This window comes from Heterodontus francisci, chromosome 37 (genome assembly GCF_036365525.1).
Source record: "Heterodontus francisci isolate sHetFra1 chromosome 37, sHetFra1.hap1, whole genome shotgun sequence".
NCBI lineage: Eukaryota > Metazoa > Chordata > Chondrichthyes > Heterodontiformes > Heterodontidae > Heterodontus > Heterodontus francisci.
The window spans coordinates 16,490,812-16,507,564 of NC_090407.1; the positions used below are offsets into that span (position 1 = coordinate 16,490,812).

At 44.0% G+C, this 16,753-nt stretch overlaps 1 protein-coding gene across 5 annotated transcripts in view; it reads right to left on the reverse strand.

Moving 5' to 3' along the window:
* Positions 1–7,682: 7,682 nt before the first annotated feature.
* The window catches only part of LOC137352084 (MORN repeat-containing protein 1-like), a 171,695-nt gene continuing 162,624 nt past the window's right edge, over positions 7,683–16,753 (reverse strand). For 2 of the 5 annotated variants that reach the window (XM_068017165.1, XM_068017164.1), the window contains 2 exons: positions 11,495–11,571; positions 7,683–8,269 (listed from right to left, as the gene is read on the reverse strand). In XM_068017165.1, coding sequence (XP_067873266.1) covers positions 8,121–8,269; positions 11,495–11,571 — 226 coding nt within the window. In that variant the 3' untranslated portion in view covers positions 7,683–8,120. Of the gene's footprint in view, positions 8,270–11,492; positions 11,572–16,753 lie in introns of those variants that run through there. The other 3 variants (XR_010969634.1, XM_068017168.1, XR_010969633.1) reach the window with 3 other exon arrangements.

The window sequence follows — 16,753 nt, forward strand, 5'->3', positions numbered from 1 at the left end:
TTCCCACCATTCTTCACGTTTGTCTAGCCTAGTGCTGCTCAGGAGTGATGGCTCCTTCTCACATTCCTAGGGAGAATTCACTAACACTGATAGGTATCTTTAAGATTCTTGTCTTTTATCTCTGATCTACTATCTTTTTTCCTCCTATACCCTTCTCTTCTCCTCAATCCCACTCCTTTACATTTCCTCACCAGCCTTTGGTGAAGATACACACACAGTATATGGAGATTCCAACACAGAAACTGGCCATTTGGCCCAACTAACCAATTGTTTTTTTTTACAACAATCCAACAGTTTTCATGGTTATTCTAATGTTTACAACTTGTCACAGTAAGATTCGAACTCACAACCTGTGTCTGGATCTAGTCCCACTGTGTCCCAGTCAAACAAACACTCTCCCTTCCCACCTCTCAGTGATTGATGAATATGTACAATATCAGAAGGTCATGACCCTTGAATTGGAATTCAGGAACTAATGTGTTCCAATTCAAGGGGCGTTGGAAGAGACCGTGTAAACCACAGTGGCATTTCTTTTACCCTACAATCTCCCATTTAGGATTGTTTCATCATCTCCAACTCTCTCCACCCCCACCCCGCATTCCCTCTGTGGAAGGATGTTAATATTGGACTGATTGGGACAGCCTAGCAAAAGCTAGATTAAAATGGAGATACTAGAAATAATTTCAAAATTACACTAGTACACCGATTGCAAAGTGTTTAGACCCAATCTTCAATTCTTTTAGATTTGGAACTGAGGGCAGGAGAAACTTCTTCAGAGAGAGAGAGTTGTAAGGTTGTGTAATTCACTTCCAGGGTTAGTGGTTGAGGCAGAAACTATGTCAACATTCAAGATTACATTGGACAGGTGAATGAAGGAAATGTGGGAACACGGCAGAGGTTAAATGGAGGGAACCTACCCACCCTGGCCTACATGTGACTCCAGGCCCACAGGACAAGGTTGATTCTGACTGCCTTCAGAGTAACTAGAGATGGGTAATAAATGCCTTTCCAGCACTGATCACAAGAACAAATTTTTTAAAAACATAACAATCATCTCTGTCAGCCAATCACAGAGCAGTGCAGCTCATAAAGAACTTTGCTGCTCCCTCACTGTGCCTGACTCCAGCTCAAGGAAGTATAATTTCAGCTCTGTCTTTTCCTCTCTTTCCTGAAGGCATTGCACTTTTGCTGGTGCCCAGGTTCTCCAGTCTCCTGTATCTTGCGAAATGCCAATTTCTCATGTGAGAGTCGACACTGTGAGTGCTGGACGGCCATTCTACTGAGTCCAGTCCTGTTTTCATTAGATGGATGCTCTTTGCAGCAGGGGCACTGGGTAGAGATCAGGAGCAGGAATCTGAGCTTTTTTTAATACCCCTCCTGCCTCCACCCCACCTCAGCCCATCTACAGCTGAAACTCTAAACCATGCTTTTGTTAATTCTAGATTCAATAATTTCAATGATCCCGAATGGCCTTCTATCTTCCACCTTCTATAAACTTGAACTCATCTAAAACTCTAGTACTCTTGTCTTAACTCGCACCAAGTCCCACTCACCCATCATCCTTGTGCTCACCGACCCACAATGACTCATGGTCTGGAAATGCTTCAAGTAAAAAATTTTCATTTTTGTTTTCAAATCCTTCCATGGCCTCGCCCCTCCCTATCTCTGTAACCTCATCCATCCCTACAACCCTCTGAGATCTCTTTACTCTTTCAATTCCTTCGCTCCCACCATTGGCGGTCATACCTTCAGCTGTCTCGGCCCTAAGTGGTGGGTGGTGGATTTCCCTTCTTAAACTTCTATGCCTTTCTTTCCCTCCTTTCAAGATGCTTCTTAAAATCTCCCTCTTTGGCAGAGCTTTTAGTCACCTGTGCCAATCTCTCTCAATGTGGCTCAGTGTCACATTTGGTCTTGTAATGCTCCGGTGGAGTGCCTTTGGATGTTTTACAATGTTAAAGGCTGCCTTTAAATGCAAGTTGTTGTCCTGTTGCTCGTAGCCCTGGAGGTGCTCAGATCTGCTTTACCCACCAGCCCAAACATGATCAACTAAATCGGCATAGACTGGAGACTGAACCTGTCCGGTTTGTGTGGCTCGGTGTTGCACCAAGTGCTGCATTTTCCCAGTGAGCCATGGAGGGAGCTGATACAAATATGCTGCTGGTTATTTGAATCAGAAGTAGCTGAAGTCAGCAGAATGAATTGACTATAAATTATTCATAAAGCTCCTTTAGTTTCCTTTCTCTCACTCACTCTGATACTACCTTCCTGTGAGATTCAGAGGGCTGTCTATGCAGAGCTATCATCCTAGAGCCTGGTGGCATTCTGCTTGCTCTGCCTGGAATGAACAATCCATTGCCTGATGGATTGAGGCTGGCTGCCGTCCAAACCCACACCAGACTATCCTGAATGTTAGCTGATTAACAGAGCATTCATTGTGCTGAAAGGGCAAACCACAAACCCATCTCACATCTGCAAGAAAATACGAGCCCCAGCTGGCAAGAGTTTCAACAATTACAACTCCACGATGAAGTAAAGATTGTATTTTGCGGTGGGGGCGGCTAGAAAGGGAGCTGTGTGCAGTCCCTCTTCTGATTAGTTGCTTGATTGGAGAAGGGAGGGGTAGCAGAGGGACAGAGGTTGGCGGGTGGGGCAGGAGGCCAGCCGATCACTTGGACCCAAAAATAAAGTGGTACTCGCGAAAAACTGCTGCCCTCTGCAGTCCAACACATCATTTATCTTTCAGTTTACACTCTGGTGATACACTGACTCTGAGAAAACCTCCCAACAAACGGCCCGACTTTACTCAGCCAATGTTCATGTGACATGTGAATGGGCTGCTTTAGGGTTGCCAACTCTGGTTCGATGCATTCCTGCAGATTTCATCAGATGACCTCTCAGCCTCCAACCACCAGCCTTTTTTTCTCATCTCAAATATTTTTAAAGCTAATAAATTAAAGTGTTCAAAAGAAAATGATAATAAGACCCCACAAGATTGTAAGGCCCTTATGATTTTTCTCCCAGGTTGCTTGCAACAGTGACCTGGACATTAATCTTTAATTCCTAAAGACTCCAGGGCAATCTTGCAGGGTTGGCAACCCTAGCCTGCCTACAGGTTATATAAGCACAGGTGTAGACGAACATATGTGGGACAGACCTCTGAGAAGGTGACGTAATGGTAATTATCACTAAACTAGTAATCCAGAGTGCCAGGCTAATGCCCTGGGGACATAGGTTCAAATCTCACCACTGTCAGCTGGTGGAATATAAATGCAATTAATTGATAAAAATCTGAAATTGAAAGCTAGTCTCAGTAATAGTGCCGAAAACTATAATTGATTGTCAGAAAAACCTATCTGGTTCACTAATGTCCTTCCAGGAAGGAAATCTGCTGTCCTTACCTGGTCAGGCCTACATGTGGCTTCAGACCCACAGCAATGTGGTTGACTCTTAACTGCTCTCTGAAATGGCCTAGCAAACCACTCAGTTGTCAAGGACAATTAGGAATGGGCAACAAATGCTGGCCTTGCCAGTGATGCCCACATCCTATGAAAGAATTAAAAAAAGTTACCCAGAATCGGCCATGGAAGAGGACTGAATGAATCCGGGCACTGAGCGATACGGGGGATGTTTGCGATAGTGCTGTCTTTACTTGGTGATCTAAAACTAACTGCGGGGAAGAATAAGTTAGACCTGTCCAGCCTCCTCTTGCATGCTACTGTTTTACTTTCCACGGAAGGCAGTGACTCACCTCGGGTTAAGCAGCTCAAAGCAGCCCTTTGGTACCCAGTTCCAGTGGCTATATTGAGATTGTGACCCAAGATAATGAGTATTGGCAGGATATTTGAGAGTGGGAGGAACATCACAGCCAAGTCCAATCCCAACATTACCCAACAACCATACAAATGACCTTTCCTATTGGGTGAAGGGGTCATCAGATGGCAGTCAGGAGCATGACACCCCCGTCCCCAGCCTAAGCTTTCCCTCTCCCTTTGAGGTATTAGCCTTGGTTCCATTAGTAGTACACTTGCCTCTGAGTCATGAAGGCAGTGGTTCAAGTTCCACTTTACAGCACATAATCTAGGCCAACACTTTCTGTGCTGCACTGTTGTAGGTAGCGTCTTTTGAATGAGACATTAAACCTGCACTCTCAAGTGGATGTAAAAGATCAAGGGAGTTCTCCTCAGTGTACTGGTCAACACTTATCCATCAATCAACATCACTGAAACTGATTATCTGTTCATTTATCTTACTGCTAACCTTGCTGTGCACAAATTGGCTGCTACATTTCTCTATAGTACAACCATGATTACACTTCAAAAGTACTTAATTGGCTATAAAGCACTTTGGGATGACCTGAGGGTGTATTGCTGTAATTGCTTTAGTGTCACAGTGGGCCATGCCTTTACCCACTGAGGAGCCATGCGAATGCTGGTACTCTGAGTGTAGGCTTGTGATGCAGTGTAGAAGAATGTTCTCTCTCGTACTCTGTTGCTCGGTGAGGAGCATGAGCTGTTGGACATGCAGTCAGGTGAAGCTCATTGTCAGAGGGGTATAGGGTTGCTCTCAAGCAGCTCGTGCACTTCCTAGTGGCTGACTCAAGCAGAATGTTGGCAGAGGCCTGGGAACCAGAGGCGGTATCAGGACAAGCCAGTTTTTATTTGCAAATATCTAAAGTCTAGACCACAGAAAAATCTAACTGTGTGAAAGTCATATTTTGTGGAGATTTTAGTAATTAAGGTTTTCAATTCATATTCATCATCAGCAAAGTCAACACCAGAGTGTGACCCCTGACCCCTACCTAGCTGCCATCTGATTTTTGGACTTGGTAAAAGCTGGCACCCCTAACCCCGTCATGGCTGGGCATGAGGGCATTTGGTTTCAGGCAACAACACCGAAAGGACTCTACACGGAGAGAACCAACTTTAGACAGCCAGAGACACCAGGCTGCTTTCATAGCCTGACATAGCCCAGCTGACATCTGCAGAGGTCTCATCATCCTCCAGGGGACTGAGGACAAATTGCTTTCTAAGTAACTATAATGGCGACCACTAACAAACTCAGTTAGTGTTGGCAGGCTTTTGCCTTGCGCTGTCATCCCTTTTGTCATTTAATCATTCCTGCCCTCCATTCTACGACAGATCTTGCTTGCCTTTGCTCTTTTCTTGACCCCCCCATTTCTTTCTCTCTCCACAGATGTTACTTGACCTGCTGAATATTTCCAGAACTTTTTGATTTTTCTTTCAGATTTCTAACATTCACAGTATTTGTGCTTCTGTTTTAGTAAAGGCAAGCTATTTGACTGTAGGGGGTGCCACAGTGGAAACTAATCCTGCTCTCACCCAGCACTTCCAGCAGTGGCAAACAGTTCACACTTGAAGAAAGGCCAGTTAGTTAAGATACTGTAAGGGAACTGTACCCTGGTAAGTCAGTCCCTTCAGGAGAGAGAATGGTGCAAAAATGATACAGATGGCAAATGCAATGATTAAGGATCACGGTGTTACAGCCACACCAGGGATGTAAAAGTCACCAGAGATTAAGGGGTTATCTAACTGAGGTACTTAATATGATTAAAAGATTTGATAGGGTAGATAGAAACTATTTCCTCTGGTAGGGGAGTCCGGAACTAGGGGGCATAATCTTAAAATTAGAGCCAGGCCATTCAGGGGTGAGGTCAGGAATCACTTCATCACACAAAGGGGAGTGGAAATCTGAAATAAAAGCAAGAAATGTTGGAAATACTCAGCAGCTCTGGCAGCATCTGTGGAGAAAGAAGCAGAGTTAACTTTTCAGGTCAATGACCTTACATCGAACTCAGTTCTAAAGAAGGGTCACTGACCTGAAACATTAACTCTGCTTCTTTCTCCACAGATGCTGCCAGACCTGCTGAGTATTTGCAGCATTTCTTGTCTTTATTATTAGTGGAGATCTGGAACTCTCTCCCCCAAAAAACTGTGGACGTTGGGGGTCAATAGGAACTTTGAAGACTGAGGTGGATAGATGTTTGTTAGGTAAGGGTATTAAATGTTATTAAACCAAGGATGGTAGATGGAGTTAAGATACAGACCAGCCATGATCTAACTGAATGGTGGAACAGGCTTGAGGAGCAGAATGGACTCCTCCTGTTCCTATAATTCCCCTTCCAACCTCTTCCCCCACTCCTGAGTGGATTTCTCCCTTTTGTCTCCTTCCAGCTCTGCATTTTGGGAGAAGGAGGCTACAAGTAAAGTCATTTTACACAGCCTCTGTTACTGGTGCTGTTAACTACAGAGGTAACCTCCTCTCCATTTGATGCTGCTGGTGACCCAATTGAGATCAGTAACTTGGGACAGATTAGAGGCTCACTCAAGTCTGAATGTTGCTCTTAGAAACAGCTTGAACCAGGATTCCCAGCACACAAGGCACTGTGCAGATGATCTGTAAACCACTGTTTCATGCATCAAAGCATTTTCTCCCAAATGGTTTATAAATTTCAACCAGTACAGAAAAAATGAACCATCTCGAGAGAATTAAAATGACATGTTGAACTAATGATGGAACACTGAGAGTTTCCAACTGAAGGTCAAAATAAATAATTATGGGCCTAGATCATTGGGTCCAGAGGAACTGGCAGGGGATGTTGGAGGAGGGAGGAGTAGCCATGGTTGGGATGGTAGGGGAGGGGCAGGGTTGCTGTAGATCGAGAAGCAGAAGCGCACGGGTTGACTGTGGGCTGGATCAAACACTGATTAAGAATGGGAAGACAATAGTCACAGTAAATAAAAAGAAAGCAGGTCACTCAGCTAGCTGAAATACCACAAGAATAAACAGTGCTGGAAGAGGAATTTGGGGACAGAAAAAAAACAGATAAAGAAGAGGGAGAGAGAGAAAAAAGGAACGGTTAAGAAATACCAGAGGCCAAAGAAGCAAGTCACCTAGAAAGGCATGTTTGGAGCATTCCAGACTTCACCAATCCTGTCACAAATTCCCCCCAATATGGATCCTTAACAGGCTAATGATTGCACTGTGGTAATTTTTAAAATTCCCCTTAATTTTATCCACTGCATACAATCATACAGTATAGGAGGCCATTTGGACCATCATGCCTGTGCCGACTCTTTGTAAGAATGCTCCAGTTAGTCCCATTCTCTTGCTCTCTCCCCATAGCCCTGCACTTCTCTGCAAAAAGGAAGGGTCACAGTTTGGAGGTCAATCTGGCAGATCATCTGAGTAATAATTCTTAAGTAGCAGGGCATTTGACTGTGGGTGACTCACAGGCGAGCTTGCTCCTATCTTCATCTAGTGTCTATAGTTACTGGATAATGGTCAAGAGTAGGGCAGCTTTGTTTCTCCCTACCTGGGGCAGTGAGGCAAATTATAGCTCCTCTATAACCAGTCCAGCTGAAATCTGCTAACTCGACGTAGGCTAGGGAGTGAACCTGTTGTGCATGGCACAGTTACACACTAACTAAAACATTGGAGAAGTTGTACATTCCGATGGTCAAGCAGGCCACTTAAAGTACATTATTTAACTTTTTTTTTTACAGAAAGTGTTCGCTGCCCAATCTCTCTTCAGATCTGACCATCCTGTCTGCTTCACAACACTAACCTCTCGATGAGACAGAAAGCCTTTCCCACCAGCAGCTGCATTGAAAGCTTACAGACTCTTGCAGTTTTAAGGGAAGTGAAAACATTCAAACACATGATTTATTAAATAGAGATTTAAATAAAATATTTATACCTTAATTAACTGAAGTAAACAGAGTATAAAAAAAACCTCTACTCTGTTCTGGTACAAATCTGTTCTGAAAAAGACACCTCCGCTTACAACAGGGACTTTTCTTTCTGTGCATTTGTTGGTCCCAATTATAGACCAGACTATTTTGGGACTGGGTGTTTACTGTGGTTTCGCACATTCCCTTTCACTTCTCAGAACTGGACTCGACTCTGACCCAGACTAATGGGATGAGAGTCTCCTCTCTCTGCTGACTGTGAGAGTGCAACATGAAATGATGATATCAAGGGAGAAGGAAAAGATCAAAGAAGAGGGGTCTCTCTAGGAGATCAAAGGGGTGCAGGACAAAAATAATACACTGATATTATTGTTTAAACTTCCTTGGACGTAATGGTCTTCAGGAATATCATTAGTTGTTGGGCACCTTGTGGTGCTCCTTTCTGCTACCCTTTTTGTTTCCTTTCTGTGGTATAATCTTCAGGAGAATGAAAGCAGGTGAGAGAGTGCGACCCAGGAAAGGAGGAGCTGTCACGTCCTTCACCATGATAATATAGTCACCTGAAATTAGATATGCACATTTTTAATTTTTATCATTTTAACTTTATTTGTTCCCCCCAGTTTACTTCTCCCATTCCCCAAAGGCAGGGTCCTACTGAGGTATACAGTTCCACGGGCACTGACAGTAGTGTCCCATACCCTATCCAAGTGGGCAGTTTTTTAGTGTGAGTCTTACAGAAGAATCAGATATGTCTTCACACAACTAAATGTGGCAAACTACTCACTGTGGACCTGTCCTGCCCTGATAAGATCTCTGCTCTCCTCCATTTCTGGCCTCTTGAGCATCCCCGATTTTCAAAACACAGCAGCTATGCCTTCAGCTACCAAAGCCCTAAGCTCTGAATTTCCCTCCCTAAATCTCTCTATCTCTATCCCCATCTTTAATACACTCATTATAACCTATCTCTTTGACCAAGCTTTTGGTCACCTGTGCTAGTATCTCCTTAAGTGGCTCGATGTCAAATTTTGTTTGATAGTTGCTCCTGTGAAACACCTTGTGGGTGTTTTACTTCTTTAAAGGCACTATATAAATACAAATTGTTGTTGTTGATACTCACTGTAGGAGTCACAGGATAGGGGTCAGGAGTAGGAACCATGCCTGCTTTTCCCTTGCTATTCTTGGGGGAAGGAGGCCAAATGTAGCAACACTACTGTGGCCCCAGATAACTCAACACAGATCAGGGATAAAACCTGGGAGCATCTGATCAGTGTGGCTTGGGAGTGTGGTCTAATGCAGGTCGTCTCATCCTTTGATGCTGACTCCTGTCCCTTTTAGGATGTAACAGAATAATATTTGTTGGAAGCTCAGCACAAGGGTCCTTTATTAATCCTGTAGTAGGCACACTCTGCTGGTGGCTGGGTGAGTAAGTGTACTATCTGGTGTGATATTGGTTCATATAAACCAGAGAGGTCTCGCTTTAATTTCAAGTCTGTGGTGATATTATTTGGGATGTAATAATGCCCCTGGGCTAGGCAGCAAAATCAACCAGCGTTCTCCTGATCTCTCTTGTGATCCTGGTGAGAAGGTGTGCATTGATGTTGAAATGATGACAGGATTCTGCTCATTTGTAATGACAAACAGCCAGCCTCCTGACACTCAATGTCTAGAAACAGTAGGAAAAGGAGGAGGCCATTCAGCCTGTTCCGCCATTCAATTAGATCTGCACCTCAACTCTATTTTCCCATCTCCCCATCTCAGCTCAATATAAAAACAGAGGAAATTTGTGGCACAGAAGCAGACCATTTGGCCCATCATGTCTGTGCCAGCATATCTCTTGGTACCTTCACCTAACAAAAATCTATCGCTGTCACAGGTTCACGGGAGGAATGGGAAGTTGGGTTGGGTAGTGGAAGGCTGCTGACGCCTGTGGAACTGTACCCAGCAAAATTTGACACTTTCTGGGTGGGAATGTCTCCAAATTAAGCATAATATTGATCTTTTGAAGAATCAGACAAGTCACAGTGTGTGTGCTTGCTGTGCGGCAAAAATATTTTTACAGCTGAATCAAAAACCTGTACAAAAGGTCATTTTATCATGTCTTGAAAGACATAATTTAGAAAAAGAGGAAAATTGAGCTTACAAGAAAACAGCAGCCCAGTAGAAAAATAGAGAAAATGACTTGCATTTATATAGCACATTTCCCAACCTCAGAACATCACAAAGTGCTTTACAGCCAATTAGTTTTGAAATGTAGCCACTGTTGTAATGTAGGAAACACAGCAGCCAATTTGCACACAGCAAGATCCCACAAATAGCAATATGATAATGACCAGATAATCAGTTTTTACTGATAAAAACAGAAAGTGCTGGAAATACTCAGCAGGCCTGGCAACATTTCATCATGAAAGGTCATCGACCTGAAACATTAACTCTGTTTCTCTGTTTTTATTTTAAATTTCCAGCATCCGTAGTACTTTGCTTTTATTTCAGTTTTCTGTGATGTTGGTTGAGGGGTAAATATTGACCAGGACACGGGAGAGAACGCCTCTGCTCTTCTTCGAAAGAGGATCTTCTACTTCCACCTGAGAAGGCAGACAGGGCCCTCGGTTTAACATCTCATCTGAAAGATGGCACCTCCAACTGTGCAGCACACCTTCAACCCTGGGCATGCCAGCCTATATTTTGTGCCCAGGTCTCTGGAGTGGAACCTGAATCCACAACATGCTGACTCAGAGGTGAGAGAGTGCTTCCTACTGAATCAAGGCCGACGCTTTGGTCTAAACCACATAAAAGATCATTTCTCTCTGTCCGACCTGTGAGCTGTGGGCTGAGTGTTCAGGAGTGCGTGATGTAAAGCTGGTGAATGAAGCCTTGCTTCATACTGAGCACTCAGCCCCAGCATTCCCTATGCTTTGAGTTTCTAATCTGACATGAAGTATTGAGATCAACATTAGTCACTACACAACAGGTGGGCTGAAATCTGGTTTTAAGAAAAAGATATTATTTAATAATCGTAACCACTGGTGCTATGCTGGTACAACAACAAAGAAATAATGCAGGGAGTCAGGATTGGGATGCTGACAAGCTCTGACTTGAGTACAGAGTAGGTTTAGCTGTCCAATGTGATTTCCTTCACTGTTTTGTGTTGACAGTCCAGGCAACTTTTTAAGTTCTGGAAATGCTAATCAGCACTCCATGCAATGCCAGCTCAGAGTGTGCCATGTGTATTGGATTATATGCACCATGCCCACTGTACCACCTCGCTTGCAAACTACAAATTGAACAACAGTGTTCTACATTACAACAATGAAAGAAAGAACTTGCATAATATAGTGATTTTCACAACCTCAGGATGTCCCAAAGTGCTTCACAGCCAATTAAGTACTTTTGAAGTGTGGTCATTATTGGAATATAGGAAATGTTGCAACCAATTTGCTCCCACAAACAACAATGAGATAATGACCATATAACCTTTTTTTTAGTGATGCTGGTTGAGGGATGTCCAGAGGTTGTGAAAGGCGCTATATAAGTGCAAATTTTCTTTTTCTACAAAACAGAATAAAAACCTTCTCTCTCTATGCCGTCACTATATTTCACTTTGATTTGAATTTAATTTAAATCTTGATCTAGTTACAGGTGTGGAACAGACCGGGCTGATCCTGCTTAGGGAGGGGACAACTGCTGCGCTGAACTAATTTTGGGATTAATCTCGCCACCTGTGCTGCAGCATTTTGGGGCTCCTGCTTGCCATTCTGGTTCCAAACAGGTTGAACCTCCTCTCTTACCTGGTCTCACGATCTGCCGATCTGTGGTATTCAGCACCTTCTTTGATTTTCCACCCAATTTGATACTTACATCAGATCTGAAAAGAAAAACAACATACAAGTGACTAGCCAGCATATTTCCTTTACCTGTCCTCTCCGTGGTAACACTGTATTTTGTCCTTCCAATCTGCCCCTGAATGTGTTGACGCTTGCCTGGGGTCAAGATCTGATGGGTTCCTGGTAATTCTTGGTCAATTGACCATTCTTCCCATGGACAGCAATTGGTTGGGCAGGCTATTTGACTGCAAAGGGTGGGGTGGAGGAAGGGGAGGTTAACCCTGTTATCACTCAATGTCCAAATATACATTTTACAGCTAGGTAGCTGTCAGGGCTCCACGGATGATTCCATAAGACAATAACAGGAGAGGAAAACCATCCAGCCCATCTTAGTTCATCCATCCAGAATGGCCCGAAGACTTCCCCAATTGCAGCATCCACTTTGTTCTTTATTGATTTCAAGATTTTTGCCTCCACTACTCTATCTGCAGGCCCATTCCATGTACTGAAGGCAGAACAGAGCCATTTGTGGATGGGGATTACTTAATATTGGTCTAAATTTTAAAAATATGTAATTTAATTCACGTGGAAATACACAGACAAATGTCTTCACAGTCCCAGCCTTCAATGACCGTATCAGACTACTGACAGCAGTGTGAACCTCACGTGGTATGTTGCGCTCTATAGGATAGTTGTTACATGGTTAGGGGCATGTTTTGTAGAAGGCACTTGATTTAATTTATTAGGGAGAGAACAATCAATAAGTATGGAGTAAAATTTGGCTGCGGTGTGTTACAAGGCGATAATTCAATCGCAGACATCTAAAGAGCCCTGAAAGGAAGTTCTGTTTGGTTCCAGAGTATTAACAGAAGGGAGTGTCTGAGACTCACTGCTGGGCAGTCGATATCCTTTGCAGAAAATAATTAACATTAGTTTTACATTTTAAAACAAAACCCCTTCAATCCTCTCCCCTCCTCTCCTGCAGGTACCGGAAGGGATTTTCTGCTGATAATCCATGACAGTAAACTATTCGTTTTGAGTAGTTTTCTATTGACATTATGATCAGGAAATCAAGGCTTAGGACTCTTGTTGGGGTCTGATTCCATGGCAGTAGCAGCCCTCCAGCAAGTTAGCCAATTCCTGGAAGGCTACTTGGTAAAATGGCAAATATATAAATATATACAAATATATGACACGGAACACAAAAGTCCGAGTGTATCAGGCCTGTGTCCTCAGTACCTTGCTCTACGGCAGCGAGGCCTGGACAACGTATGCCAGCCAAGAGCGACGTCTCAATTCATTCCATCTTCGCTGCCTTCGGAGAATACTTGGCATCAGGTGGCAGGACTATATCTCCAACACAGAAGTCCTTGAAGCGGCCAACACCCCCAGCTTATACACACTACTGAGTCAGCGGCGCTTGAGATGGCTTGGCCATGTGAGCCGCATGGAAGATGGCAGGATCTCCAAAGACACATTGTACAGCGAGCTCGCCACTGGTATCAGACCCACCGGCCGTCCATGTCTCCGTTATAAAGACGTCTGCAAACGCGACATGAAATCGTGTGACATTGATCACAAGTCGTGGGAGTCAGTTGCCAGCATTCGCCAGAGCTGGCGGGCAGCCATAAAGGCAGGGCTAAATTGTGGCGAGTCGAAGAGACTTAGTAGTTGGCAGGAAAAAAGACAGAGGCGCAAGGGGAGAGCCAACTGTGCAACAGCCCCGACAAACAAATTTCTCTGCAGCACCTGTGGAAGAGCCTGTCACTCCAGAATTGGCCTTTATAGCCACTCCAGGCGCTGCTTCACAAACCACTGACCACCTCCAGGCGCGTATCCATTGTCTCTCGAGATAAGGAGGCCCAAAAGAAAGAATACAAATATATAAGAAGGGGGGGAGGCAGAAAACAGGTAACCATAGGGCAGCTAGCTTGATGTCTGTCGAGGGGAAGGTGTTGGAATCGATCATTAAGGAAGCTATAGCTGGGCACTTCAAAAAAACTCAAGGTAATCGGGAATAGCCAGCATGGTTTTGTGAAAGGGAAATCGTGTTTAACCAATTTATTGGAGTCCTTTGAAGGATTAACATACGCTGTGGATAAAGGGAGCCCGTTGACGTACTGTACTTGGATTTCCAGAAGGCATTTGACAAGTGCCACATAAAAGGGTTATTGTGCAAAGTAAGAGCTCATGGATTAGCATGGATAGAAGATTGGCTGGCTGGCAGAAAACAGACAGTATGCATAAATGGGTCCTTTTCTGATTGGCAGGAAGTGACGTGTAGAGTCCCACGGGGGTCTATGCTGGGGCCTCAACTTTTTACAATTTATATCAATGACTTAGATGAGGGGAGCAATGGCATGGTAGCTAAATTTGCAGATGACACAAAGATAGGTAGGAAAGTATGTTGTGAAGAGGACATAAGGAAGTTGCAGACTGATTTAGATAGGTTGAGTGAATAGGCAAAAATCTAGCAGATGGAGTACAATGTGGGAAAATGTGAAGTTGTTTACTTTGGCAGGAAGAATAAAAAAGCAGAGTATTTCTTAAATGGGGAACGACTGCAGAATTCTGAGGTGCAGAGGGATCTAGGTGTTCTAGTGCATGAGTCACAAAAGGTTAGTATGCAGGTACAGCAAGTAATAAAGTAATAAAATGGAATGCTATCCTTTATTATGAGAGGAATTGAAAATAAAAGTAAGAATGTTATACAGGGCATTGGTGAGACCACATCTCAAATATTGTGTGCAGTTTTGGTCTCCTTATTTAAGGATGTGAATGCGATGGAGACGGTTCAGAGGAGGTTTAGTAGATTGATACCTGGAATGAGCGGGTTGTCTTATGAGGAAAGGTTGGACAGACTGGGCTTGTTTTCACTGGAGTTTGGAAGAGTGAGGGGAGACTTGATTGAAGTATGTAAGATCCTGAACGGTCTTGACAAGGTGGATGTGGAGAGGATGTTCCCTCTTGTGGGTGAGTCCAGAATTAGGGGGCACTGTTTTAAAATTAGGGGTCACCCTTTTAACACAGAGATGAGGAGAATTTTTTTCTTTCAGAGGGTTGTGCGACCTTGGAATTCTCTGCCTCAGAAGGTGGTGGAGGCGGAGTCATTGAATATTTTTAAGGCGGAGGTAGATAGATTTAGGTAAAGGAATCAAAGATTATCGGGGGTAGATGGGAGTGTGGAATTTGAGACAGAAACAAATCAGCCATGATCTTATTAAATGGCGGAGCAGACTCGATGGGCTGAATGGCCTACTTCTGCTCCTAATACGAATGGCTATATGGTTGTGGCGGTATCATAGCCAAACCGTTGCTTGTTATTACATGGGCTCGGGAAGGAATGCATTAGGTTATGAACCCCATAAACTGTCTGCAATCTGTGTAGAAATAATTAAACATCAATTCAGAGTTTAGGTTGCCTTTTTCTGTGATTAAATGCCTGGTATGGATAAATTGGATGATACTACCTTTACCTTTACATACCTGTGTGGAGTTTGCAAGTTCTCCCTGTGTCTGCGTGGGTTTTCTCCGGGTGCTCTGGTTTCCTCCCACAAGCCAAAAGACTTGCAGGTTGATAGGTAAATTGGCCATTATAAATTGTCACTAGTATAGGTAGGTGGTAGGGAAATATAGGGACAGGTGGGGATGTTTGGTAGGAATATGGGATTAGTGTAGGATTAGTATAAATGGGTGGTTGATGTTCGGCACAGACTCGGTGGGCCGAAGGGCCTGTTTCAGTGCTGTATCTCTAATCTAATCTAAACATATACACAAAAACACAAGGGATATAGAGAGGAAAGAATAATAGTGATGGATATCCATTCTATGGGAGTAATATTACCCCCAAAAATGGTTGGATTTGGGTTGAGTGAGATGTTAAAATGTAAAAAAAATCAAATTTGAACCCAATCTGCCTCTCACCCACTTGCTTCCAGTTATAATGGTGGTGGGATTGGGGAGGGTGGGTGGGTGACCAGTCCGCTCAAGGAAGGTGGGTTGGTCATTTAAATATCTTTATGAGGCTGTGAATCTCAGATTTTATCGCCGTTCCAGCTTTAACACTGGCTGGCTGGGTTTCTCAGGCCTCAAGAAACCTGGTACCTAAAGGGAGGGGAGGACTGCTGCCTTCCTCCCCCAACAAAATCCACTTGGACCAACACCCCCTGGTGACTGACCACCTCCCCACCCCCCCCACTCCGTCCACCCCGATCTCCCATCTTCCATCTCCCCTAAGAAATCTCTCTGAATCTCTACAATCACCCGTCAAGACTCCAGACCACACTATGTCCAACCCCCTCATTGTGATCTCTACCCCAAGGAGCAGGAAATCTACTTGTTACTGGGCAATGGCCCCTTCTGGAGTGTTTCCTGCCCAAAAGGGACCCAGGCCTGTCAAGCAAGCTGACCTCCCGGTGGGGAACCTGTTAAAAAAAAGCACACATGCTGTGGAGTTAAAACTTCATGGCGTTTGGGGAAACCCAGACTTCCAGGTTTCCCAACCAGAACTCTCTGCTTGGAAAGCCCACCACAGTAAATATCGGCACCTAAAATTCTCAACTCTACTGTTCCCATATTTGGAGAGCCCTTTTGTATATCTCTCTCACTCTCAGACATGATACAGAAAAAAAATTTGGAGATGAGGAAAAATGTTTTCACTCAGAAGATGGTGGGGGTCTGGAACAGCCTGCCGGTAAGGATAGTTGAGGCAGAAACCCTCAACTCATTCAAAAGGAGTCTGGATATACACCTCAAGTGCCGTAATCTGCAGGGCTACAGACCAAATGCTAGAAGGTGGGATTAGACTGTGTGGATCGTTTTTCGGCCGGCATAGATACGATGGGCCAAGTGGCCGCTTTCTATGACGTAAACTTTCTATTTTCACAGCTGACCCTTCTCACACCTCTGCCCCTCTCTCTCTGCCACATTCGCCTACAAACTGCAAAATGGCATAGGGCCCAGACAATGTCGGGAATGGTGCCCCATGCCATTTTGCTTGCTCCCCTGCCTCCGATGGCAGAATTTTATTCTGCCCCATATATTCCCTTTTTAAGCAAGAAAATTAAAGTTTGAAGCCATCAAGCCATCGTTTATGCCCAGTAAATGCAGCATATTTAAGAAATGAAATCATGAAAGCTTTTCAATTTTAATGTAACTTATTCTGAGGCCAAAAAAATTGCATTCAAAGAAACAGAAAATACAGCGCAAGTTACGGAGAGGAGA